Consider the following 27,249-nt stretch of genomic DNA (forward strand, 5'->3'; position numbering starts at 1 on the left):
ATCACGTGTCCCGTTTTTCTCCCATTGTCTTTGGATACATTCCATTTCTTGTTCTCCAGTTTGTTTGTGCTCACGTGTTCTGGGAACATCAATTTGATTTTGATTATTTGGCAAAAAATTGACATTCTTGGAAAGCATGGTATTTGTGGTTTCATCAAAGTGGTCATCCTTTGAATTTGAAACGACAGATGAAAATGTTTCTTCAAATGTCCGCCGAAAAGCGGACGTCTGGTAAGCCTACCTGGGACTCACCTCGGTCACTCTCATGAGTGAATAATGGTTACCTGCCTGCCGGCCGGCGGTGTTGAGGGACAGATGTTGCAATTAAAGCTGTACATACTCGTAACAGGCCATTCCTTGCGATTTTAAATAGGTACCATTCACTCAGAATTTATTAGTTAACTTTTGATTATTAGTTGTTCAAGTGTACTTTAGCCATGAACAAATAGCAGACAGTACCTAATAAACAAAATGGTAACAATATCAAACAAAACAACGCACAAGTTGGGTTCATATTCTCAGCAAAATTTGCAGTCTAAATTATAGACTAATCACTGCTCTAATTGTGAAAACTCCTTTTTACGTTTAACCTAACCCTATAATAACACTGGTCACTGCTCATTTGTGCCAGGTCTTTTGGTAGCGATCATTCTAAAGTTTTAGCCTAGGAAAATTCAGCTCTAAGAACATAGTGCTTGTGATGTGTTGATAGAAAGAAGAAAAAAATCAGGTAGGTACCTATCAATTTAACTGTGGGACCCAATTGGTACTTAGACCCTCTCAAACTCGGGACCCAATTGGTAGCAAAAAAAAAAGTATTGCGACCGAATTGGTTTCCTCCCAATGACGTAGTACCTACCTTTCTTTCCCCTTATTGCTCTCCTCTTTCCTCTAATCTCACTTCTGCTTCACTGCATTACGATAGAATACTCACTTTCATGAAAGTCCAATATAGCCAAAGTAACAGCATCTGCCCAGGGTGAACCTTTCTGTAAGCCTATAGCATACCCAGAACGACCAAACAATTCTCCTGCAGTAACCAACTCACAATCTTGAGCCGCTTCAAAGTCTAGTCTAGAACTGTCCCAAATGAAAGCCATCAGTTTCCTGAAAAAAAAAAGTAATAATAATAATAATAATAACATGTTCCTATGCTTTTCATTTATTTTTTAATCTGTGGACACAGACACACCACCGTGAAAAGAGGTCAAAAACAGGTCTCTCAGCGTAACAAAAAATATTAAGTTTACAGACAGACAATTTTCCAATGTAATTGTGTGATTCTTGGGATCCAAGTGTGACCCATCAAATCGGAGTATTTTTTGCTCCTAAATTTTATGGTTTCAATATTATTTCATTTTGGAAAAGTTTTTTTTGTTAATTTTTTTTTTTTTTTTTTTTTTTTTTTTTTTAACAAGTTACTACTATTTTGAAAATGGAACTTCGCGTAAGGTTCAAGAGGAGTTTTGAAATTTACGAGTATTTTCGAAAAATGACAAGAAAATGGTCCAAGAAACAAACATATTATTTTCTTCACTTTTTTTTCGCAACTAAGACTAGTTTTGGTCCTAACTGACTATTCCGCCACTGGTCGCTTGGTCAGTAGGAATCTATTACCCTTAATTGGTATCTGCTACCTAATTTAAACACGCACCATTATAAGAGGAAGTCGGAATTTTGGAATGTTCAGAATCTAAACTTTACAAAGATTTGGACTGTTTAGAACTTTACTTGTTCGTTATGATATACGTACTTTAGGTTCTTTGATAAAATTACGATGTTTTGTATTGAACAAATTGGTTAGGGTAAATCATTCCTTATCCATCAAACAAGAAAGGATTGTTCTTCTCGAGATACCTATGAATTTAAAGAGATTCGACTAAAAACTTAGTGAAATTTAGTGGGATATTTCCCCACAATCCCCAAAACCTTTTAAAAGTATTTTAAACATTCCAAAATTCCGACTTCAGATTAAATTCTGGTTTGAGCTGTAAGCAGCTGCTGAACAATTGGAGCGAAAGCGTTTTCTTCGGAAGTGATAACATTTTGGTTCTTAATTGGTACTCGTAACATAACGCCATTAAAGTTGTTAAATACCAATAAATTAGTATGAAATTTTAATGCATACGGGTTTCCACTACAGAGATTGTAGTAATAAAATTGACCTGTGCTATATCGAATACCATTATAAATTTTAAGCATACTTTCATATTGTTAAGATCCGGACCAAAGTGCTATTTTCTTTGTTAGTTTACGAGTAACTCTCGAAAGGTTAGTCCGATTTTGATGAATTTGGAGAAAAATGTTCAATACAAAGGAAATGTTAAACAGAAGGGAAATTAATTTTTGGGCTTTATTGGACTTTTTTCGACCCCAATAATGCCCTTTCTGTTGGCTTGAATAAGTAAAACCCGAAGATCTAAGGGTGTGTCCAAACATAGTCGACAGCCATCGATCGATGTCGATTGAACCGTCCACACTGCCTCGACAACATAGATTCACCTCGTCGACTACTCGTATGTTTGGACGCAGCTTTAAAAAGCTCAGACTAATCAAATTGTCATTGTTTAAACACTTTTCGAAATCAGATTACCTATATGCCATTTATTATTTATTAGGAAAATAAATAATTTTCGTTCAATTTTGTTTCAGCACCGTATGATGATAGTTATTATCAATATCCCTCTAGGACAGGATCTTTTTTTTTTTTTTTTTTTTTTTTTTTTTTTCAAATGTACGTGTGTGATACATCAAAATAATCATGCTATTTTGAGCTTATAAATCTTGTGGTTATATTACTTTTTCAATTCACTTCTTTTTGGACGATTCGCGGTGTTTGCGGATTCCGCGAACCGTCAAAAATGAAGCTATAAATACTGTAGTATTTGTAAATTATTTTAAATGTGGAAAAAAGTCAAAATACAAGAAACTATGTAATAGAACATGACTATATTTACCTCTAGTTTCTTATAGGCTATGTCAAAAGTCAGGGACTTTTTCAGGGCTGACCACAGGGGGGCCAACTTTAAAATCTTATATTATAAGAACGATCTTAAATAAGAACCCCCTATTTGTGATATATCATATCAAAGGTCTTAAAGAACGTAGTACATTGGTGTAAGTTTGAGCTCGATCCGAGACAACCAGGGCCGAAGTTATGGCCTTTTAAAATTTTAATTTTTCCATGTTCTCCCGCCAATAGGGGAAGCATCAAAAATGGGAAATTCATATCGATTGGTGATTTGTGATTCACATTGAAATTCAGTCCCGAAAATTAAATTTCGAAACATCCTTTTTCACCCCCGGAGACCATCAGGGCCGGAAGTATAAATTTCATTTTTGGGTCTGAATTTCAATATTAATCATTAGTGGGACTAATCATTGAAGCACAAATCACCAATCCATATGAATTTCCCATTTTCGGTGCTTCCCCTATTGGCGGGAGAACATGGAAAAATGAACATTTGAATAGGCTATAACTCCGGCCCCGGTTGTCGGGTCGATCTTAAACTTGTATCAATGTACTACATTCTTTAAAACCTTTGATATGATGTATCACAAATAGGGGGTTCTCATTTCAGATTTTAAAGTTGGCCCCCCTGGGGCCGACCCTGAAAAAGTTCCTGAATTTGACATAGCCTATAAGAAACTAAAGGTAAATATAGGCTTGTATACCTACAAAATTTCAGATTTCTAAATTCATCGGTTCAAAAATTTAGGTGGGGGGGGACTTTATGAATACACTGAAGACAGAAAGGAAATGAACTTTTCTTTATTTAATAATTTATGTGAAATATCATTGTTTTCATAGCAAAAAGTGATGAAATATGGTTTTGCGCCAGATTCAGAGAACCACCCTTAAATAAAATTTATAGGAACACTAGGAACTGAGTAATGCAGTGCTTCTCAAACTGTGCGCTGCAGCACTCTAGTTTGCCGCGGGTCACCTTCGGCGTAACGCAAGATTTTTTTTTTTTTAATAATAATAAGAGACGTGGCGACCTCATCGGCAACAGGAAACTGTTGGAATCAGCCTAACCAGAGCCCTAAATCTTCTTTCTCTGCTCTGGAATTCTTTCTATCTTGGTAGTATTCCTTCTTTTCACATACTGCTATCTTTCAATCTATACTATCCGGTCTCCCTTGTCCAAATCTTTCTATTCCTTCTTTATATGACCAACTTGGTTCCATGTCTGACGACAGTCGATGGAGAAAACTTCACATCAAACCTCATCAAGACCTTCGGATTAGTTTTTTTTTTTTTTTTTTTTTTATAAATTTGTTTTTGAGTAAGGGAACTGTAGACTTAGCAGTCAATTTGTTGATTTTTCCCTATTTCTTATTTATTATTCATACTATTATTATTAAAAATTATCTATTTTATAGTTTTAATTAATTCATATTTTAATTTTGTTTTTCCAGTGATAGTGAGCTCATGGATGATTCGTATAGTTTGTCCTACGGGATGAAAATTCAAGGTCCGGGGCCTGCTCGACCCTTCTCAACTCCAGTCATTCCACCCTATGATGCCACAAGGTAATTTAACCATTCAGAACTAGGTCAAGACCGGAAATCCGGAGTACCGAGTTTGATTCCCGAAGACATTTTCTCCGTTACGAAGCATCCTGAAAAAATAAACCAAGAAAAAATCAACCACCTGCTCAAGAGATTAAATGTTTTCCTTCCTCCTCCTCCTTCATCATATTTTTCCCTTCTTCTTCTCCTCCTCCTCCTCCTCCTCCTTTTTCTTTCTTCTTCTTCGCTTTTTTGTGTTTCCCTTAAGTGGGAGGATTATCCTTAAGGAGCTCTTCCGCCCAACCAATGATTTTACTGAAATACAATGAAAAAAAAAAAAAAAAATTAAATACCTAGGTAACATTGAAAAAATCTTTCTTTTCTCAAGTTTGCTTTATTTCTTGGCTTACAATGTTGTGGTTTTCTGGACTTGAAATTAGAACGTGCTTACCTTGTTTTGTACCAGACGTTTCGGGTATATCGTTGGCAAATCAAAAATGTTTAACTATTTCTTGGCGTCCCTTTTGTTACAGAATCCGGGTTGAGCACATGGAAAGGCAGCTGGCCAACCTGACAGGTCTTGTACAAAAAGCCCTCACCCACTCCCCCTCTCCCTCCCCGCGTGAAGTCATATCAATGGGGTTACCCCCCTCTTATAGAGCAGGTAAGGACAGTATCTAGCACAGTGAACTGTAAAATTCACTCAGGAAAGGGACCCAGATACCCAGATTCGTAAAAGCTTAACCCGTCCTTCAGGGCTATCTAGCCCCTACACCTGAGCCTCAGATTGGGCTTTTTGTATATGAAAAGGGACCCAAATGGCTCAGTAGCTAATCAAATAATACAACTGGACCAATCTGACTGTTGAATGTACCTATTTTAATTTTAGACTTACTCTTTATCATGGACACTCGTTGCTATCTTGAAAGCCCAGAAGAGGTTAGGTAGTAGAACAGCCGCGGTAGACAGTAATAGTATACGGAAAAAAGACGGAAGAACACGCGAAGACCGAAGGATACGAAAACGAAACGTTACACAGATATTACAATAAAATAAAAAATATATACCGAATTTGTCACAAAAACGTTAAAACATTAAAAATCCCTAATTTTCGAACACTTTGTTTAAGGAAAAGATTGTTTAACGTAAACCTACATCAGATGGTCGTAAACCCGGGAAGTACCTATCAACATTTTATTGGGAAAACTGCTGTTGTAAGGAAAGTTCCATTTTAAAGAAAAGTCCTTTTTATAATGATCTTTTATTTTCTGATAAAAAGATTTTTAACTCTGAAAAATCAGGTCAATCGTGCTGGAAATGATCTTACTTATGTTGTGTTATCTTTTCTCTTTTTTACAGTAAAACAGTAGCTGACCTCAAATTGAGATTCCCGGGCCTGCAGAACTCAATAAAAACATTACTCAATAAAGAAATGGAGAAGGTTCTATCGGAAGAAACGTAAGTAATAGTAGTTAGTTCTCTTCAATAATTCAATAAAGTAGATATTATTATAAAATAGGATTTAATTACACGCTAAGCAGCAGGGCCATGTGTGAAAATAGGATTTAATATTGAGAAAAACTATTTTATGGAATGGTTTCTACTGATCCGTTGTTTATTCTAGTGACCCGTGCCTCATTACTCATTACCATACGTATTAATAACAGTTGGAATAAATTTCATGAATAAATTTTATGTGCTAAAAAATGCTAATATGCTAAAAATATCTGCCTATATCTACCTAATTTGGAGCATCCTCTCCCCGTGAATTCAACTATTTACCCAGTGGGGACCCCCAGGTGACACTTTACAGGGGCCCCTTGAAAAGCTATTCATTTACGCCACTAATATAAACTATTTTATAATGACTTAATTATTTCCAGGTTTCTGAAAGACGAACCCGAGAGGTTGGAGAATGCGCTTAGAAGATGTAAAAAATTAACTGGGACACTTGTCACATTGAAAAGGTAATTATGAGGACCATTAGCTCTGGAATTAAATATTCATAACTGCGTTAGCTCTGGAATTGGTAAATTATATAATTATCTAGATTCTAGCTAATTTATTAACATGAGTCTCTCATTATTTACAGATACAGATATTCCTATACATTGGGTATAAGATAAAGATGGTTTAATGAAGATATTATGATATCCTGGCTGGGAGATCCTGGCTGGGGGACGTTAAACAGGGAGTAGACCAGCTTAGTCTCGCTGGGGGACTATAAACAGGGAGTATACCAGCCTGAATTTCCCTTGCTAAAGAAATAGCAAAGTTTGAGAGGGAAGGGCATCCGCTCGTAAAATTTGTTGCCAAAACCAAATGTCAGCCCAAAACGATCACCCTAGTTAGGGCTGATTGAGAGGCTGACGAAAAACGCCGACCCCGTCTTCAAATAAAATACTAAAAAAAAAAAAAAAAAAAAAATGGCGTTCTTTGTTTACCAAGTCGCACATCTAATGGAATACCGTAAAGTCTTCAATTATTTTCGAATAAAAGAAGTTACGTTATGTCAATAGATGTGCGAAGTGTTTATACGGCCTGTGGTTCTTTTAACCACTGAGAAAAGTTCCTCACAGTAGGAAAGTGCTCATAGACAATCATTCGTTAGCTCCGTGAGCTACAATATTTAAAACTTGCTCTGGTAACTTCTATCCCAGTGCCAAATTCTGAAGTCCAGAACTCAACAAATAATTTGAGGCCCTTAGACATCTAAAAGAAAATACATTTGTCCATGTCCTCCACAAAAATATGACGTCTGTTTTCTTTCTCAGTACAAGCTTGCAGCAGTGTAAATGGATCGCAAATAGGTAGAAAACTTGGCAGGTTATTTCTGACTTATTATAAAACTTCTAAACAATATCGCCTATTGTAAACAGGCATAACCTCAGTTAAATAAAAAGAAAGATATTATTATCTATTGTTGTTCCTAATTAACCCTTAATGAACGCTAGAGGCCACGTAATGCTTCCATTATACCCTAACATAAGAGCTAGATTTCCAAGTAGGTAGTCAGCTTTTCAAATGCATCTTCAATTATCGCAGCTAGTTAGCTACTTACCTGACTGGTTAGTATACATTGCAATATCAAGTTTGTTAATGAAATCCAGTTTGTCAATGATCATTTATTCCCTAAAAATAGATTTGCCATTGAATTATGTTCGTATAAAAAGAAAAAGAGATCAAACAATATTATCACCTTGAGTTTTTTTATTCAGTCTGATTATTTACACAGTTTCATTACTGCACCGCTTTTTTGAATAATATCAATAGGAGAACTTTGGTAGGTCAATTCAGCAAAGAATATAGCGTTGAATCCATCTTCATTAAAAATAGATAAGTTAGGTTGCTAAATGGTTTGCTGATTTCAATTTTTTTTGAAAGCGTCGACCCAGGGTTAATTAAAGTAAAGCACGCTATTCTGTTTTATTTTGTCTTTAGGTTACCAATCTTCTTTGAAGCCCAAAATATTCAGCAAAGAATATAGCGTTGAATCCATCTTCATTAAAAATAGATAAGTTAGGTTGCTAAATGGTTTGCTGATTTCAATTTTTTTTTTGAAAGCGTCGACCCAGGGTTAATTAAAGTTAAAAAGCACGCTATTCTGTTTTATTTTGTCTTTAGGTTACCAATCTTCTTTGAAGCCCAAAAACAACAAAGAATTTGAGGCCCTTAGACATCTAAAAGAAAATACATTTGTCCATGTCCTCCACAAAAATATGACGTCTGTTTTCTTTCTCGGTATAAGCTTGCAGCAGTGTAAATGGATCGCAAATAGGTAGAAAACTTGGCAGGTTATTTTTGACTTATTAAAAAACTTCTAAACAATATCGCCTATTGTAAACAGGCATAACCAATTGAATGATACCTCTATCTGGCTGCATTTGATATTGGCCCGACACAATTCCATTCAATTCTAGTCTCTTTTAAGTCATTTCATCCCAATTTAAAGATATTTGCTGAATTGAAGATGTTAACAGAGAAATTCCTAAAAGGACTTCACCTAAAATTCATTTTTTTTTTTTATGTGTTCGCGTGTGTTTTTCTAATTGTTCAACTACATTACTGTGATCTCGCAACCCCTTTAATATTGTCCACATAAAAGATAGAATTTACTCTTCATTTAGGTAGTTTTCAACACTCAAACACCAAGCGATAAAGTAATAGCACCTACTTTTCCTATCTAAATGAATAAAGGATTCGGAATAATTACTCGTATACAAAAGGTCATTGAAACAATTGTGTCCTTCAAAGGTACTCGTATTACATATTAGTGGGTATTTGGATATTAATTGTTTTTATTTATTTTTCCTTGTTTGTTTCTTTTTTCATTTATCAAAATTGTTGGTACAATAATATCACTGATTTTTCATTAACACGGTGGACTTTGAATCTGGAGGTTGGTGGCTCGAGTCCAAGGCAAGTCATAAAATTTAGCGTAGTGTATTAAGCGGGGAACGACATTTGTGACAAGCATTTATGCTTAACACAGTTAAAATTCCTTCTTTTCCTGTCTCTGTCATCACAATCGTCCTGTGATGATAGAGACACAAACATCTGTCGCATCCTGTAGTTTAAAACGATCTACCATTAAACATAATAGTCATTAGAAGTAAATAAATATTTCCATGGTTAAAATGTTCGATAATCTTCAGGCTTCGACCGTTATTCATGGCTGAAGCATGTCCGTTCTGGCATGGCGGTTCTCTAATATAGGCATGGCCTTTCTTTAGACTAAACTTTTAGACAGAATAATTATGTTCCAACAGTTTTGTCAAGTCAAACGTAAATAAAAGCGGCGGTGAAACACTCATAAAAAAAGAAAAAAAAATCGCATTTCCCCCTTATGCACAAGAAAAAAAAAAAAAAAAAAAAAAGATATTATGATAAACTCGTTTGATGGATGTCAAGTAACTAGCACAGCGCTCATTGATTTTAACAAATATTATTTCTTCTCATTCTTCTTTTTCTTCTTCTCCTCCTTCTTCGTCCTCTTCCTCCTTTTCCTCCTATTCTTCCTCCCTTCCTTCTTCTTTTGAATTGTACCTCTCGGAACCTCTTCTACCATGAGTATTTCAAGACACATTCTTTTAGGTTATTAAATTGTTAAAGTCGTAGATTTTTCAATTTATTCCATTTATTTTTCAGGCTAGCCTCGGTTCAAGAGCAGCGCTTGCCGGATGCCAGACTCTCCCCCACTGTGGATGAAGCCCCCCCAGTCACACCCAACAAGGTAGAGTAAAGCATTCCATTTCCTAACCTCTACAGGGTTTCCAATATGAATGTTGTAGTATTTAAAATGATACAGGGTGCGCCAGAATGAAATGTCTATGGGACCCATCTATTCAAAATGTTCTAATTGATGTTATACCTTCAAGTTCAAGAATAACAATCGCAAACCCCTTTGAAGCGAAAATATAATGAAGTTCAAAAATGAAATAAAAAATGTATGTAGGTATTTATCTAATTATTTTGGTGGGAGCCTTGAGCTTCTTTTTATCAAAATTGTTGGTACAATAATATCACTGATTTTTCATTAACACGGTGGACTTTGAATCTGGAGGTTGGTGGCTAGCTGGAAAAAAGAAAAAAATTTTGCATTTTTTTTTTTTTTTTTTTTTTTTTTTTACTACATTTTTGCATTTTATATAGCTGGCTGGGGCTGGGGTATAATTTAAAACTCACTCTCGCTATCAGCAAACAAACGTTCTTCCTAGGTTTCATTATTAACTATCTTTTTATGTAATGAAAAATAATAACAGGTCAACAATTTATCACTAACTGCTGTTCTCAAGATAGAAATACTGTCTCTCCTTTTTCAAATTTTCTTGTTCAATCCTTATTTTGTTCTTGCCACTTGTTTTCCTATTTATTGTGTCTGACTTTCTGTTTTTATTTTGTTACATTTAATGGCATTATCATCTTTATGTATTTCGATTCACTATTTTTATTTGCATTTTTCAAAATCGCTTATGATTTTCTTACTTAGTCTACTTTCACGTGGCATTTTTGAAATTGTATATGGACAAACAAGAGCTAAAAAAGTGCATGGTAACCTGCATTTCAAAGATACTTTTTTTACTAAGAAATTTACTATCGTAAAAAATAATTCATAAATGCTACATAAAAAAGTAAAAATACAACTCTATTTGATTGTAATAATTGAATTGATCAAATCTGTCAATAAGTCAGTGACTATAGTCTAATACCAATTCATATTATATTCCTAATAGTTTGATTTGATTTCTTTCGTCACATTTGGACAGAACGCACTTTATCTTCTTAGTTTTAGTAGTTCAACAGTTGATAACAAAATCACCATGGGAACTTTAAAAAAAATCAATATTTTTTGATGAGTTCCTATGTAGAGTTTTGGTTTTTATATTTTGATTGATATTGATATTTTACCAGGACTTTGCACTGTTTTCTTGACCCCCTTCCCCCTTTTTATGATAAACTATAAATTGATTTCTAACATGATTTAATGCATGCATATTCAAAAACTGGTATGCATGGATGAAATTTGTTCTGTGTGTGTGTCTTGACTCCCCTCTCTTACGAACTGGAAACCAAACGTTTTCTTTTGCGTCTGGGATAACTGAACAAACAAAATCTGCTATTCAAATGAAATAGCTCAATATTAAAATGCAAATTTCAAAGATGAGAAAAATGGTAAACATAGGAATAAGCTAAAAAGTAAATCAAGGTACAAAAATCATAAGCCCTTTTGAATGTTTCTTTGTTTGATTTTATTTGTGCGGAATTTGCAAATGTTTCTAGAATATTATAGCAAGTTCGACCTGGTTTGAGACCAGACTAAAACATGTTGACATTGTTATTCTGATTTCAGACCCCCATCCAGGGAAGCGTCCCTGTCGGAGAGAGTGAGGAGAAATCCAGAAGCAGAAGTAGCACCCCCCGTGCGGAGAATGCACTCGACATTCTGTTAGATGAACTGCAGACATTCAGTCAACCTCCCACCGCCATCGGCACCAGTGCTAGCACAATACCTACAGAACACACTGGCACCTTGAGAAGACTTCACTCCTATCCCTCAGGAGACTCCAAGCCTCCTGTCCCGGAGAGAAGTTCTGACTACCTACAGAACACACTGGCACCTTGAGAAGACTTCACTCCTATCCCTCAGGAGACTCCAAGCCTCCTGTCCCGGAGAGAAGTTCTGACCTACTCTCCAAGAGAGTGCCCCCTCCTCCCCCTCCTCGCACAAGTTCCAAATCCCCTCTCGCCTCTCCTACCAATCCTATGCCTCCTGCTCGCAACGTCTCAACCAATGTGTCCAGTCCAGTAAGGAAGAATATTTTACCAAGGACAGCGGACAAGGACAGGCCACTAAATGTTTCCAATTCTTCTAGTTCAGAGAATGTCAACTCACAGGAAGAAACGCCAAACCAGCTCCGCCAGGAATACTTGGAACAGAAACACCAGGAACTTCTGAGAAAACAGAAAGCACTACAGGAGCAGTACACACGACTGCAGCGTACCCCTCCCCCTGATCTCGTTCAATTAAAGAAAACTGGCAGCGAAGGAAATATCATTCAGAAGATGGGGCTTAGTAGAAAGCACTACAGGAGCAGTACACACGACTGCAGCGTACCCCTCCCCCTGATCTCGTTCAATTAAAGAAAACTGGCAGCGAAGGAAACATCATTCAGAAGATGGGGCTTAGCCTAACAGCCGCAGCTCCCATGTCAGGATCTATGTCTCACTTTGGTTATTTCAAACCATCAGCTCCTCTGGTTACTACAGAGACTGCTACTTCTGCAACCTCAGTGACTACGAACAAACTTTATGAGACTGATATTCTGTGACTAACTCATGGCTACAAGCTTAGTGGTATCCATAGAGTAGCTATAGTTCCCTTGTTTAACCCTACCCTCTCCACTGTACATGTATTCCTTCTTTCCATTATTACACTTACGAGTAACTACACTTTATAATGAATTTTATCATTATGTTATATTACTTATTAATTATATGATGCGTCTATGATGTTTTTAAATGTTTATCTATTACCATTTTCAGTTAAATAAAAAGAAAGATATTATTATCTATTGTTGTTCCTAATTAACCCTTAATGAACGCTAGAGGCCACGTAATGCTTCCATTTCAAAATCCATTATACCCTAGGTAATCCCTTCCTCTTCTTCCCCTTCTTCCTTTACGCTCGTCACATTTCAGGTGTTGCTCTCTGTATTCATTATGTTTGTAATTCTGTATTCTGTATTGATATGTAATTTCCATGTAAACAAGCAAACGTACATTTGTACAAAATAAATGCTTTATTGAATTGAAATTGAAATAGGTCATATAGTTAATCCCCGGCTTTACAGTCTCATCTTGAAAGCTTGTAGGAAGGTATTTTGGTTATTGCGCAAGCGCAGATGCATGAAAAACGTGTCAAAAATGCCCCACCATGACGTCAAGAAGGGACTGTAAACAAGATTCTGTATGTAAACCCGGTGATGTAGGTTTTTTTTTGTCGTTTGTTTTTGATTTGTAGTAATTTGATATGATTCTCATATGACCTGTAATTTCGATTTGACAAACATGATTTGTCTGTCGAATATTTTGGTCATGTCTTTTAAAAAGGGGTTTTTTTTTTTTTTTTTTTTTTTTTTTTTTTTTTTTTTGTCAAGTTTAGGATTGTCAGGGCTGTTTTTTCTTCAATAGTATAATATAGGGAGATACTCTTGACATTGGCAAATTTGTGCCTTCATTTATTTATGATCATAAAACATAGCTAATGATAGATATAAGGACAAAATAATATAAGGAAAATAACTCTTTTTCAAAGCACAAATTAGGAGACATTGACCAGTAGCAAAAGTGTGAACTACTCTACAGAAGCAAAGTTTCGAAGTTTTCACATCAAATCATTTAAAATTATTACAAAATATCTTTCAGGGTTAGGTCTACAATCTAATGTTGACTTTATGTTAGTCTATTTTCAATATTTTATTGTTATTACCTTTTTACTTCCCTTGTATAATTTAAGGAGAGTATTTTACGTTGGAACAGAAGTCCATTTTCAATATAAGATTGTAAACCTGTAGAGTTGATTTTATCATTTAAAGCCGAACTTTGTGGTTCAGAATCATAGGTATTTGGAGCTTCCATAGTAGCTTTTTTACAAACTCATTAGGTGCTCATATTAACAATTTATTTTAACATTTTCCAAATAAAACACTTTTTTTTCGACATCTCAAAAGGCACAATTCTAAAGTAGCTAGTCGTAACTACAATTTAATGCTGGTGGTTTGACCAAAGTGAGCACCTATTATGCTCAGTATGCCTTTTGATCCACCGATTCCTATATTCTTATCTAATTGCATTAGATAAGAATTACCCACTCAATTACATTAGGAAGAAAATTGCCTTTTTCTTTATATCGTTATATCCTGTTGAACTACTTGACCTAATATGATTAATGGTGATAAGACTATGATTTACATGTCTAGAATTAAAGCTATCACCTGGCGTTATGTTTTCTTTATCAATATTCCTAAAAGTAATGTTATTCCTTATTACAGTACAATAGCCTTATGTTAATAGTAAGGGTTATTACTATTATTTCATTATTATTTTTAACTTGTCTAATGTACCGAAGTTTAATCATATTCGATAGTACATTCCGATTAGGTCCTAAAAAATACGGAAAGGGACGTCGAAATTTGGATTCAAAAAATACCTAGAGTTTGTATTTTTTCCACTCTTTTCTTTCATAATTGGTGCGATCAAAAAATTAGTTCGGATGGCGATGGAGCTCGTACTTCAAGGAAGCTATTACGAGTCATGAGTAAATATTTTACCAACATTTGATGCATGGACAATGTATCTGGTGTATTGGATTGGGGGTTGGTTTGAATCTCATGGGCGTAGTTAGACCTTACTTCGAAGACATTGAGAAATGAACAAAAAGTTTCATTTTCGCTTTTCCAAGGTTTCATTTTCTGCTCTCCCGGATTTTCTCATTTCTTTTCATTCATTTCCCTCTTCATTCCTAATTTATCAACAATGTCTAGAGATCTAAGGAACTCGCTAGCTACGCCCATGGACATAGTTTATTTTTTCCTCACATCTTATTTACCAGCACCTCTTGATTGTTTTCATTTCTTTGATTTTCTTCATGATAGATTCCTTTTTTTTCGTTTTCCTCTTTTTTTTTTTAATTTGATAGGCAACTTACCTATCTCCATATTTTAGCCGAGTTGGTGAGTAGGAGAAACCAGAGATCGTGGATGAGATCGATTTTCATTTATATTTTGTTTACGATATTTTTTTCAATATTTTCACCTGGATAGGTGTCAATTCACGTACATTAAAGGGGTGTCTTTTTAGTTATTTTTCAACATCATATCACAAAGGGCCAACACGTATGGCTCAAACTACAAGTAGGTATCTCCGAACTTGAGTTTTTCTTTACCAGCAACCAACTTTTTAGGAAATCCTCTGTTTACTTTTCAAGGATATTATATTGCTGACTGATTTTATATTAATTATTCAATTTGAAATCTTTCAAAACTATGCGCTGATATTCACGATTTTAGTTTGTGTTCATTTTTTGTGTTGTGTTTTCTAATGCTAGTGCTTCCTCTCTATTCTTCTATTTCATAATACTAGAATTTCTAGAATGCCAGGAGAAAATAAGCCGGAAACCAGAAGGGAAATCAGTGATATCCATGGAAATGCAATGATGGATTGTCAGGCCAACAAAGAAAACAAACTTTATGAGACTGATATTCTGTGACTAACTCATGGCTACAAGCTTAGTGGTATCCATAGAGTAGCTATAGTTCCCTTGTTTAGTTTTTTTTTTAAAAAAAAAAAAAAAAAAAAAAAAAAACATCACTATGGGATGGGTAGGTGGTTCTCCGTGGTCAGTTTATGACCTAGAAGGTAACCAGCCAAACAGAAGAATACTACAGAAGGTGAATCTTTCATACAATGGAAGCTAAGAATGTGGAATGATCTGATAAAATTCAATACACTGGATGATTTTAATTTCTCTTGCTATGAGGAACAAGAAGAAGAGATAAAAATCACCAATTTTCGAGGTACCAAAAACAGACACCAGAGAATATTTCATTGTTTTTTTCCCTCAGTAATTATACAGCATACAGTATTAAGCAGAAAAGAACTATACATAAGGGGCCTTGCCTTATGAATTCGAATAAGGGAGTGGGATTTGAGTTGGAGCCAGAACGGTTCTAGTTCCAGTTAGAAGTGCAATTTCAAATTTAGGATCTGATATTTTGAGGTGGGCTAAATTTGATGTAAACAACGTATTCATTGACGTTGTAAGCGAATCAACACCTATTATTTCGTTATCATGTTCACCGCTCAACTTTTTGATTATTTTATCAATGAAAACAAAACTGTGATTCCGAACCTACCGTATCGTCTATCCTAGGTTAAGTGCGCGGGTGTATTCAGGAACAGACTGTTATGTTGCGAATATTCGCCAAAATTTGGTTCAAAAATTTTGGGCATTTAGTTCGTCTATATTTTCTATGATAACATTGGAACACCTCCCATGAAATTTGGCAAAATAGATTCCGAACCTACCGTATCGTCTATCCTAGGTTAAGTGCGCGGGTGTATTCAGGAACAGACTGTTATGTTGCGAATATTCGCCAAAAATTGGTTCAAAAATATTGGGCATTTAGTTCGTCTATATTTTCCATGATAACTTTGGAACACCTCCCATGAAATTTGGCAAAATTTATTCAACAAATGAAGGAAATATTCTCATTTGTTTTTGGGTTTGATAGGAACGAACATCCAATTCCATGCTGGGACTGATTTTCTATTTTTTCATTTCACTGGTCTAATAAAGCAACTTATAGTAAGTAGGCTTATGGAATATGGACTTACAAACAAAGTCGACTCTCGATAATTCGAAATTGGAGGGACCTGACTATTATTTCGAATTTTCGAGAGTTTCGATTTACCGAGATGTTCGAATTAGCGAGAGAGAAAAAATGAAAACTTCGAATTATCAAGAGATTTGAAAAGAATGAAAAGTGTTCATAATATGAACTTGTATTTAAATTATGTAATGTAATGAAGAGGGATTGATACTTGTCACGCACGACTGAGGTTAGGCCGGTACTCCAGATTTTCTTAATTATATGACCTAACATAAATAAAGACTGAATAGTCATACTTTCACTAAGGCCATGGTCATACCAAAAAAAAAAAATACTGATCTATAAAAAAAACGTCAATTCGGGGCGCAACTACCCCCCGCTTCTAAATATCTCACTGAAGTCACCACCGAACCATCATCCCTAATTATGAAACCTTTCATATTTCATCACTCCTACATCATCAAATACCTTGTGCTGTTGAACCGATGATCCTGGATTACGAAACCTAGATCTTGACCGCAGTGCACTGATAAAGATAACAATGTTACCTACCTGTATGTGTATACCTGTATTACCTACCCAATTTTAACATCAGCAATAGCATCTTCAGCAGTGTCGTAGTTATTAGCCTCCATGGTTCTGTACATGTTGCTGAGTTCTACTTGTCGTCTGAAGTACATATCCACTGCAGACCCCTTGACTGTAGCACAAGTTAGGTTTTCCATGGTATTCCTCAACTGCGAACAGAAATGAATCCGTAGGTACATTTCCACGTAACAAATTGGAGAAGCCAAAATAAATTTTTTTTTTTTTTTTTTTTTTTTTTTTTTTTTTTTTTTTTTTTTTTTTTTTTTAAGCAATAATTTTAATTGCTATTTTTTCGGTTCAAAACCCTTTGAAAAATAAAAGTTAGTGACTTTCGACAACATTCACCTTACGATTTTTCCAGGAAAGAACGTCAAGAACTTTAAAGCCGTTTTTCTCAAAACACAGTTTTCCGACTAACGCCCTTATTCCATCAATGCCCTAATTGATAGAAGAAAACTGATTAAATGGGTGTATTTGGGCTAAGTGTAGAATATTGTATTAAAAAATTTAATCAATATTATCCGTTAAATCAACCGGGAGATATTAAAATTACGAGCGGAAGGTCAGTAAGTTTCCATTTAAACCTATCTTAAACAAGCTGGGCCCGTCCCTCCGGGAATTTTTTAGCCCGTAGTTTACTCGATCGTGGTTAAAGAAAATTAGTACCTTTGTACCTACCTATTTTTTTTAATATTCAGTTTATTATTATTACTCGCACTGCGTGCTTGGGAGGTTGCGTATACGGTCGCGCTCCCGGGGTTTCGCGGGGTTGAGCATAGGGTGCGCGCGACCGCACCTACATACTTTCATGTAATGATTTAAAATCCAGACTAGAGCCCATTCTTCCTTTATTCCTTTTAATGTTTCTTAATAACTACCAATATATTGTTTAAGTCACCCATCCATTTATTGGCCTTGTGATTTTTTTATTTTACTTTCATGTAATGATTTAAAATCAAGACTGGAGCCCGTTCTCCCTTTATTCCCAATATAATGTCACCCATCCATTTATTGGCCTTTCTCGGCGTAGCTTAACATAGGTAACGCTAAAACCGGTCTTAAATGATCGGCTGAAGTGTTATCTAAAACTTTCTCGCTTTGAGTTTATAGGTCGTCGCGACAAATTTCGAGATCAGAGTCATTTGTGTGAGAAAATGTGAAAAAAATCCCCCCAAAACCAGTTTTTTTGGTTTTTTGGCTTTATGGTTTTCTGGACAAAATTTGCACCACCATTTTCGTGTTCCTGGTAAAAAGACCTTTAATTTGATATATAGGTCGACCAGGTTTGGATAAGTCCTTCTATGGGAACAGACAGAGTGACAGACAGACAGACAGACAGACAGACAGACGACACCGAAGCGAATACAATAGTCCGTCCCTTATACCTTTTTATTACTATTGTAATAATAAAGGAAGGACGGACTAAAAATCTGGTGTGAGCATCACATATATGACTTTCCTTCACCTATTAAATTGTACCGAAAACCACCAAAAAGCGGTCAAAATACCACCAACCGTTTTACCGATCTTAACCAAATTCGTTTCGCGTCCTTGTCACATTCGAAGGTTTCATACCAAAATCCTAGCTCTTACCGTTCGCGAGATAATTTGTTTACAGACAAACACACGGACCAATGGCTGAAATTTTGATTTGGGCTCTCCTCTTTTTCTTATTCTTCACCTTTTCCCATGTTCAAATGAGGTCGGCCACTCAATCAGCTTTAGAGTGATCGCTTTGAGGCCAACTGGTTTTGGCCAAACAAAATTTTCCGAGTGGATGCCCTTCGCACCAGGGACCTTAAAACGAGTTTGGCACTAAAAACTGACCGTCGAAAATTTTGACCGAATACATTACTTTCTTTATTATAGGATAAGGAAAGTAAAATCCTATAATAAGGAAAGTAAAAATAATGGGCTAATATCAAGTCAACATGAGACGAAATTAAAACATGTGGACATGGTTGTAAATAATATACCGAAGCGCGACCCATGCACAACCCCGCGAAGCCCCAGGGAGCGCGCAGCGCGACCGTAAACAAGGGAGCGCGAAGCGCGACCCCATGCACAACCCCGGGAAGCCCCGGGAGCGCGCAGCGCGACCGTATACGCAACCCCGCGTAGCGAACACGCGAAGCCCCCGGGGGGTCGAGCACGAAGTGCGAGTAAGGAAAGTAAAAATAATGGGCTAATATCAAGTCAACATGAGACGAAATTAAAACATGTGGACATGGTTGTAAATAATATACATAATTATTATCTTATAAAGATCTCACCCTAGCATCATTGATTCCGGTCAGTTTGGTTTTGGGTCTCTCCAACACGAGGAAAGCAGCCAAGTTAGCAGTGTAAGATGCTACAATGATCATGGCAAATCCTGCCCATACCATACCCAACACTCTGGCTGAGAAACTCCTTGGAGTACCTGTAATGTTGAACGTATCAAAAAATTGGAATATTAGGTACCTACAAGTAGCTTTTCAAGTATTCTCTCGAGGCTGAGTTTATCCCGATCTTAATACACAAGGTATTAAGGTTTGTCCAAACATAGTCGACGTCGGTCGTACACTGCCTCGACAACATATATTTAGATGGCATAGCTCCATCCTTGATTCATTAGAATAAAATTTTAGATCATTCGGCTTACTAATCCTCGACATAGGGATGTAGAGTTGCACTGCACTGAGTGTTTTGCCGCTGTAAAACGTGTCTCACAGACAAGACTCCGCCTCCTTCTATTCCGATTTAAGGGTTCTTCATTGTGTCGGATAGCTTGGGGAGAGATCTCTCGTTTCATTATATTCCGTTTTAACCCTTTCGTTACCGGTAATAGAACTAGCCACGGGGAAAAAAAAATTCATGTTCATATTTGCCTAAGAACGCTTTGCTTAAAGGTGGATTTTCACCAACGCGATTTTTGCCGCGCGACGGAGTCGCGCGACAAAAATCGCATAGTGGAAACGTGTCCTGTTTTCACTTGCAATTAAAAAATATTTTAATTTATTTTTTTTTTTAGGTGGGGGGGGGGGGGGCTGCATGCCTCTCTGCCGGGTAAAATACTGGAATTTTTTAAACCATGGTGGCAACACTTCTTGAACACCGCCAATGCAGTGTAGCAGAAGTGAGATTAGAGGAAAGAGGAATGCAATGAAGGGAAAGATAGGTAGGTAGGTACTACGTGAAGAAGGAGCATACTAATCATGAAATATGAAATTAATAAAAGATGGGGTACTAGTGGGACCTATTTGAAGCAAAAATCACCAATCGCTATGAATGTCCCACTTTTGGTACTTCCCCCATTGGCGGAAGAACCAATTGTTTCAGCTTCCCAGGGTGAACAGTAAAAAAGTTAAAAGGGCCTGGGACTTTTTGAACACATTGTATGTTTATTTCAAGAGCATTTTGAGATTTTAACACGATTTCTTTGAACTTTTGAGGCGAATGGGGGTTAGTCATAATTTGCTCTGAACCGCTCAAATAATAAATTTCCCCATCCGTGGCACAAGCTCCGGCTTTTACGGATGGGTATACCATTTGTTAACAATTTATTTTGATGAGAGATTTGTTCTGAAAAACCAATAAATGGAAACTTATAAAATAAAATAAATAAATGTAAATGAAAATTCTTGCTATGAGGAACAAGAAGAAGAGATAAAAATCACCAATTTTCGAGGTACCAAAAACAGACACCAGAGAATATTTCATTGTTTTTATCCCTCAGTAATTATACAGCACTAAGCAGAAAAGAACCATCCATAAGGGGCCTTGCCTTATGGATGGTTCTTTTCTGTCCAATTATGTAGTCCAGAAACTGAAGAGGCTCCTTCTCTCTTCGGTTTCCGGGACGATAAGACCTGAGCAGTTGCAGTTCCCTCTTTTTGAGTTGGAGCTTATATGAAAATTACCAATTTCGAGGTACCTACCAGAACGGTTCTAGTTCCAGTTAGAAGTGCAATTTCAAATTTAGGATCTGATATTTTGAGGTGGGCTAAATTTGATGTAAACAACGTATTCATTGACGTTGTAAGCGAATCAACACCTATTATTTCGTTATCATGTTCACCGCTCAACTTTTTGATTATTTTATCAATGAAAACAAAACTGTAAACTGCGGAATATGTAATACGGTAATGACTCAAATGTTTCAATGACCTTTGCATGAATGAGAGCGTTGTAAATGGATATTTTACTACGTAGGTATTACGTATTTTTCCAAATAAATTGATTTTTACTCATGACTACCTCATAATAAGGGACACCTAGTTTGCTTTGACTAAGGTTAGTGCTTGGTTATTTACTGGATTTTCACCAACAGAGTTTACTGACTCTCCTGACGAGGTTTAGCAAAACCTGATAACCCAGGATTAACAGGAACTGAATGTTTTCCGGGACTTTCAATTGGTTACTGGCCCAGAGGATCAAAATTCAAATTATGTGCGAGAGTGCGAGATCTTAATGTATTGGAATGTTAGGGATTTTCTAGTCCTAATTTTTCACAGTATCTATAAACAACATAGGTATATAAATCTATTCTCACGAAATGGGGAAAAAGTGATGATTATTTATGACTACTTCAAAAAGTGGTTGAGTGGAAGAGCTCATCTCTGAGAATACTGCTAAAACTTAAAAAAAAGGGTCGAAAAATCATACCAACTCAGAAACGATGAGACGGTGTTGTTTTCGATTTTGAGGTGGGCTAAATTTGATGTAAACAACGTATTCATTGACGTTGTAAGCGAATCAACACCTATTATTTCGTTATCATGTTCACCTCTCAACTTTTTGATTATTTCATCAATGAAAACAAAACTGCGGAATATGTAATACGGTAATGACTCAAATGTTTCAATGACCTTTGCATGAATGAGAGCGTTGTAAATGGATATTTTACTACGTACCTATTACGTATTTTTCAAAATAAATTGATTTTTACTCATGACTACCTCATAATAAGGGACACCTAGTTTGCTTTGACTAAGGTTAGTGCTTGGTCATTTACTGGATTTTCACCAACAGAGTTTACTGACTCTCCTGACGAGGTTTAGCAAAACCTGATAACCCGGGATTAACAGGAACTGAATGTTTTCCGGGACTTTCAAATGGTTACTGGCCCAGAGGATCAAAATTCAAATATGTGCGAGATCTTAATGTATTGGAATGTTAGGGATTTTCTATTCCTAATTTTTCACAGTATCTATAAACAACATAGGTATAAATCTATTCTCACGAAATGGGGAAAAAGTGATGATTATTTACATATATGACTACTTCAAAAAGTGGTTGAGTGGAAGAGCTCATCTCTGAGAATCCTGCTAAAACTTAAAAAAAAAGGGTCGAAAAACCATACCAACTCAGAAACGATGAGACGGTGTTGCTTTCGAGTTTTCCTTCAAGAATTTCCATTGAAAATTTTTGGTTTTCACTCGTTACCCCACTTTTAAACACCTAATGCGACAAATGTTGCAAGTGAAAACAGGTCACGTCGCGCGACATTGTCGCGCGATTTGTTTACCAGTCGAGCGCCTTGACCACTACACCACCGAGGCAGGTGTCCAATTAGTCGAAAAATCCCACGGGATAATGCCACGCTCAGAACCCAACAGGAGATAATTATAGTAAACTGTCCGGTATAAAGTTTTGATAAACAGAAAGAAACAGATAAGAATAAATTCCCATGATAAAACGAGAAATTAAATACTAAAAGATAGCTACAGCCATAAACGCATCTTTGTAAAAGGAAAACAAAAATCAGGCCTGAATGGAAAGAAAAAGGGGATTTTTCCCGAGAGACCCAATTTTCCCAAAAAAACTGGAAAGCTTTGAGAGTAAAGAAGTTCAGTCTGGTAATCAATAGAGCGTATGTTCGATTCCTCCTACACTTCGGAATTCTTATGTGGGAGCGAATTCTTATAAATTATTGTAATATTGGTCTTCTAAGGTTAGGTGCTAGAAAATGTCTAACCTCGCATTGTAACATTATTACCTAAAACTTCGCAATTAGAGTTTAAACTCGGTTTGACTCTTAAATGAAGCAATCTCATTGGTTGATTTCAAAATTTTCAGCCAATCCGATGGCTTAATTCAAAAGTTAAACTTAGTTTAAACTCTGGTTATGAATATTAGTAGCCACTGATGGAAAACTGACGTCTAGCTGCCAGTTGTACTGTTATTCCTCTGATTTATTCCTCATAACAATGAAAGAATTTATTGCATCAGGAATCACGATGAGATTTTACTTTGCGATGAACTTGCCTGCTTTTTGTTTATCTTTGAGTTATTAAAAACTAATTGTTCCTCGCCCTATGCAATTCTGGATTGTTGGGAAGATCATAAATTCCTGATAGGTAGAGCCTCACACAGATAGGTAAACAATTGAAATATTAAAAAATATGCTTTTATTATAAACACACCCAAAATGTTTGATATACCTAAGAAGGTAATATAATAGTTTTCTTTCAATACAAACATAAGTACATTACCAAGTTTCAAGTCCATTGGCACAGTAAAAGTGACTCAAAAGTTGGTTACAAGTTTGGCCCATACAAACAGAGGCCTCAAGTTAAATAAAAGTAATGAAAATGGACCCTAACACTAACAGTTAACAGTTCTTCTATTGTCACAGAACGCGGACTTCCAAAAATATTGAAAGCTACTGGACTGAATTAAAAGAGTACCTAAAAGTGACTCAAAAGTTGGTTACAAGTTTGGCCCATACAAACAGAGGCCTCAAGTTAAATAAAAGTAATGAAAATGGACCCTAACAGTTCTTCTATTGTCACAGAACGCGGACTTCCAAAAATATTGAAAGCTACTGGACTGAATTAAAAGAGTAGATACTATTTTGGTGTTAATGAAAAATAGGTTATATAAATGTAATATATTCGTAATAATCAAGAAGATTTGAATGCTAGACGAGTAACGACCGTGCGATCGCTCAAGTGTAAACAAATCACCAGGAAAATCTTCACGGACTTTACACAAGACCTTACCTATTGTTTCATCCAATTTTATTATTAATAGAAGGGACTCCTCTATATTCAGAAAAATATTCATGAAAAAATAGGAACATCATTCAATTGAAATCCAGTAGCATGAACACTTAATATCCAGCCGTTCAGTGAGTTTTGTGCTTTTAAGTGAAATAATTTTTGAACTATTCATTCAAGTGTTGGTTTTAGCTAGTGAGTGGGTGCATTTAAAGTCGCCGATTCATTTATTTTGTTACAATGGTAAGTTGGTGAATGTTTTAATAAGATTTCGATGTTCTTTTTTTAAGTTATAACTCTAAAATCTTTAAAGTTATCCTAGATAGGTACCTACTCGTATATCTATGACTTTTTCTAGCTTTCTTTTAAGTGCCAGTGTTCTCCCGGAGAAGCTCTTCCTTCATAAGAAGTCTTCTTTAATGTACCTACACACAAACTTCTATAATAAAAGATTTCGATGTTCTTTTTTTTTTTAGTTATAACTCTAAAAGCTTTAAAGTTATCCTAGATACTCGTATATCTATGACTTTTTCTAGCTTTCTTTTAAGTGCCAGTGTTCTCCCGGAGAAGCTCTTCCTTCATAAAAAGTCTTCTTTAATGTACACACAAACTTCTATAATAGGGCTGATACCGCCTTATAAAAAATTTGGACCGATTGCAATACTTTCATTACTAGTATAGCTCGCTATACTGTAGTAATAGAAAGTAAAAAGAAATATAAAAGCCCAAGGCACAATCACTTTAAAACCGAAGTTATCTTTCTAAACACAGGCAAATTAAGTTTTACGTATTGACGAGATTTGTATTTTTCTCACAAGTTTTTCAAAGGAGGTGAAATTCATAAACTCCAGTTACCTCAAACCCTATCTCTCAAAGTATTCTGGGTGCGTAGGTTAATAATTAATGTAAAAGTTTAAAGTTTAATGCTTTTAAAAAAGCTACAACACATTGCTTTGTGGCGATTTTTTTTTCAAGTGGCTCGCCGCTCAGGAATCACCTAATTTGATTATTTATTATTAATTTTATTCACAATAAATTTATTAATCATTACAAATAGGTGGGTGCCTTAAATTTACACCTTTGAAGTTGAAAATTATAATATCCTTTATGTGACTATTTATTTGTCTTAATATTGTCTTAAACACAGTTTCTTTTTTTATGGCTCCTCGTGTGGTGGTTGGTAAGTAGTAGGTAAACATAGTTAGGTACACGAGTAGATAATTTATTACACCTCCTTATGTGAGTAGGTAGAGTACATATTAAATACCTAAGTACCTAACTATAACATTATAGTTATGTGAATGTATGAATGATGTTGGTATGTTTGTGATTTATGAATGGTGTGTATGATTGGTGTTATGGTTGCGGTATGAATTTTGTGTCTGATTTTACGGCAAGGTATGGCTGATGTTCTAGTTATGTTCTTTGAAGCCTGGAAAATATGCTACGACTTTTTTGTACGTTTAGATTGTAGGTATGATAAATCGTTTGTGTGGACGTGCAAAAGTTCTGCGCTGTTATCGATCTGTCGTGCGATACAGTCGTAGGGAAAACAGTAGTGTGTACCAAGTTTCAAAGTGCGTCCACAATGTTTGGCGCTTGTCTTGTTTTCTTGTAAGCCTTTATGTTAGAGAATATTCCAAAGAATAATGTCAAAATCCATGGAGGTGAAACAGATTAGTACTATTACAAGTAGGCACATTAGTAGGTATAATAACTAATCTCATTGCAGGTCAGAGTATACCTACCACCTTAAAGAACTCCCATGAAGACCATAGTGTAACAGACTTTGGCATAACACAAGAAACAAATAAAATTAGTATTCTCGTGGAAATAAATTTACATCTACTTTCTCAGAGTGTGGAATTGTAATTTACCGAGGAGTGTGCTGCCGCATTCTCTAATTAAGGTTATCATAAGCTCTATGGAAGTCAACAAAGATGTTCATTTCCCTTGATTACTTCCGCTCGCAGTTCCTCGCAACTGTTTTGGTTTAGAATTATAGAATCCGCGAGCTTTAAACAATAAACAAGATTACCTAGAATTGGTTCAAGGTGAATTTTTTCACATACTTATTGGACTCATCCTTGTTATGTGGATTCCGAACCTACCGTATCGTCTATCCTAGGTTAAGTGCGCGGGTGTATTCAGGAACAGACTGTTATGTTGCGAATATTCGCCAAAATTTGGTTCAAAAATTTTGGGCATTTAGTTCGTCTATATTTTCTATGATAACATTGGAACACCTCCCATGAAATTTGGCAAAATATATTCAACAAATGAAGGAAATATTCTCATTTGTTTTTGGGTTTGATAGGAACGAACATCCAATTCCATGCTGGGACTGATTTTCTAATTTTTCATTTCACTGGTCTAATAAAGCAACTTATAGTAAGTAGGCTTATGGAATATGGACTTACAAACAAAGTATCAGTAATTATTATGAGTACGTTCCAGATACAAATTATGTAATGTAATGTAATGAAAAGAGATTTATACTTGTCACGCACGACTGAGGTTAGGCCGGTACTCCAGATTTTCTTAATTATATGACCTAATATAAATAAAGACTGAATAGTCATACTTTCACTAAGGCCATGGTCATACTTACTTTCTTTTCCCTAAAAATAAGTGTTTGAGAACGGTCGATCTGGGAACGAAGCTTACCTGTTTAGGATACAGTTCGCGCCGGGCGGGAATTAAACCCGCGTCCTTGGACGCGTAGACGCGCGACTTTGATTCGCGCGTAATCGGCTGCAAAACCAAAGCTATGTAAATAATAGAGACCTTCTATAAACCCTATATCATTTTCACAGGTTTGGTTTGGCAGCCGTCTACGCGCTACTCAAAGTCGCGCGTCTACGCGTCCAATAAGAGACGGACCTTGGACTCAATCAACGGTATACCTAAGCATCTTTGGCTGGCCTAATTGATTTCGTTTTTCTTTCCAGAAGACTTTAAAACTTACAACACTCGCTCTCGTACTTTTCTCATCGATATGTGGAACGCTGGCCCAAACTACATCCCCTTCAGTGGACGTAGGAGATGCAGCATTCCGGCTAAATCCAGACAAAAGCAACTGGTTCGCCTACAAGAACAATGACGAGGGACAGCTTTCACAGACACAAATAGCATCCGCTGACAACACTGTCCAAGGAGTGTAAGTAGATTCTTCAATATTTCAGATTGCAGCATCGCGATTGTCAAAAAAAAAAAAAAAAAAAAAAAAAAAAAAAAGGGAAAAAAAAAATTAAAAAAAAAGGAGAAGGGGG

At 35.9% G+C, this 27,249-nt stretch overlaps 1 protein-coding gene across 1 annotated transcript in view; it reads right to left on the reverse strand.

Moving 5' to 3' along the window:
- Window positions 1-873: 873 nt before the first annotated feature.
- LOC103515417 (glutamate [NMDA] receptor subunit 1) overlaps window positions 874-27,249 on the reverse strand; it is a 59,189-nt gene continuing 32,813 nt past the window's right edge. The window contains exons 12-14 of the mRNA XM_017446668.2: window positions 19,268-19,416; window positions 16,986-17,143; window positions 874-1,107 (exon numbers count right to left, since the gene is read on the reverse strand). Coding sequence (XP_017302157.1) covers window positions 909-1,107; window positions 16,986-17,143; window positions 19,268-19,416 — 506 coding nt within the window. The 3' untranslated portion in view covers window positions 874-908. The remainder of the gene's footprint in view (window positions 1,108-16,985; window positions 17,144-19,267; window positions 19,417-27,249) is intronic.

This window comes from Diaphorina citri, unplaced genomic scaffold (assembly GCF_000475195.1).
Source record: "Diaphorina citri unplaced genomic scaffold, Diaci psyllid genome assembly version 1.1 scaffold1335, whole genome shotgun sequence".
Taxonomy (NCBI): domain Eukaryota; kingdom Metazoa; phylum Arthropoda; class Insecta; order Hemiptera; family Psyllidae; genus Diaphorina; species Diaphorina citri.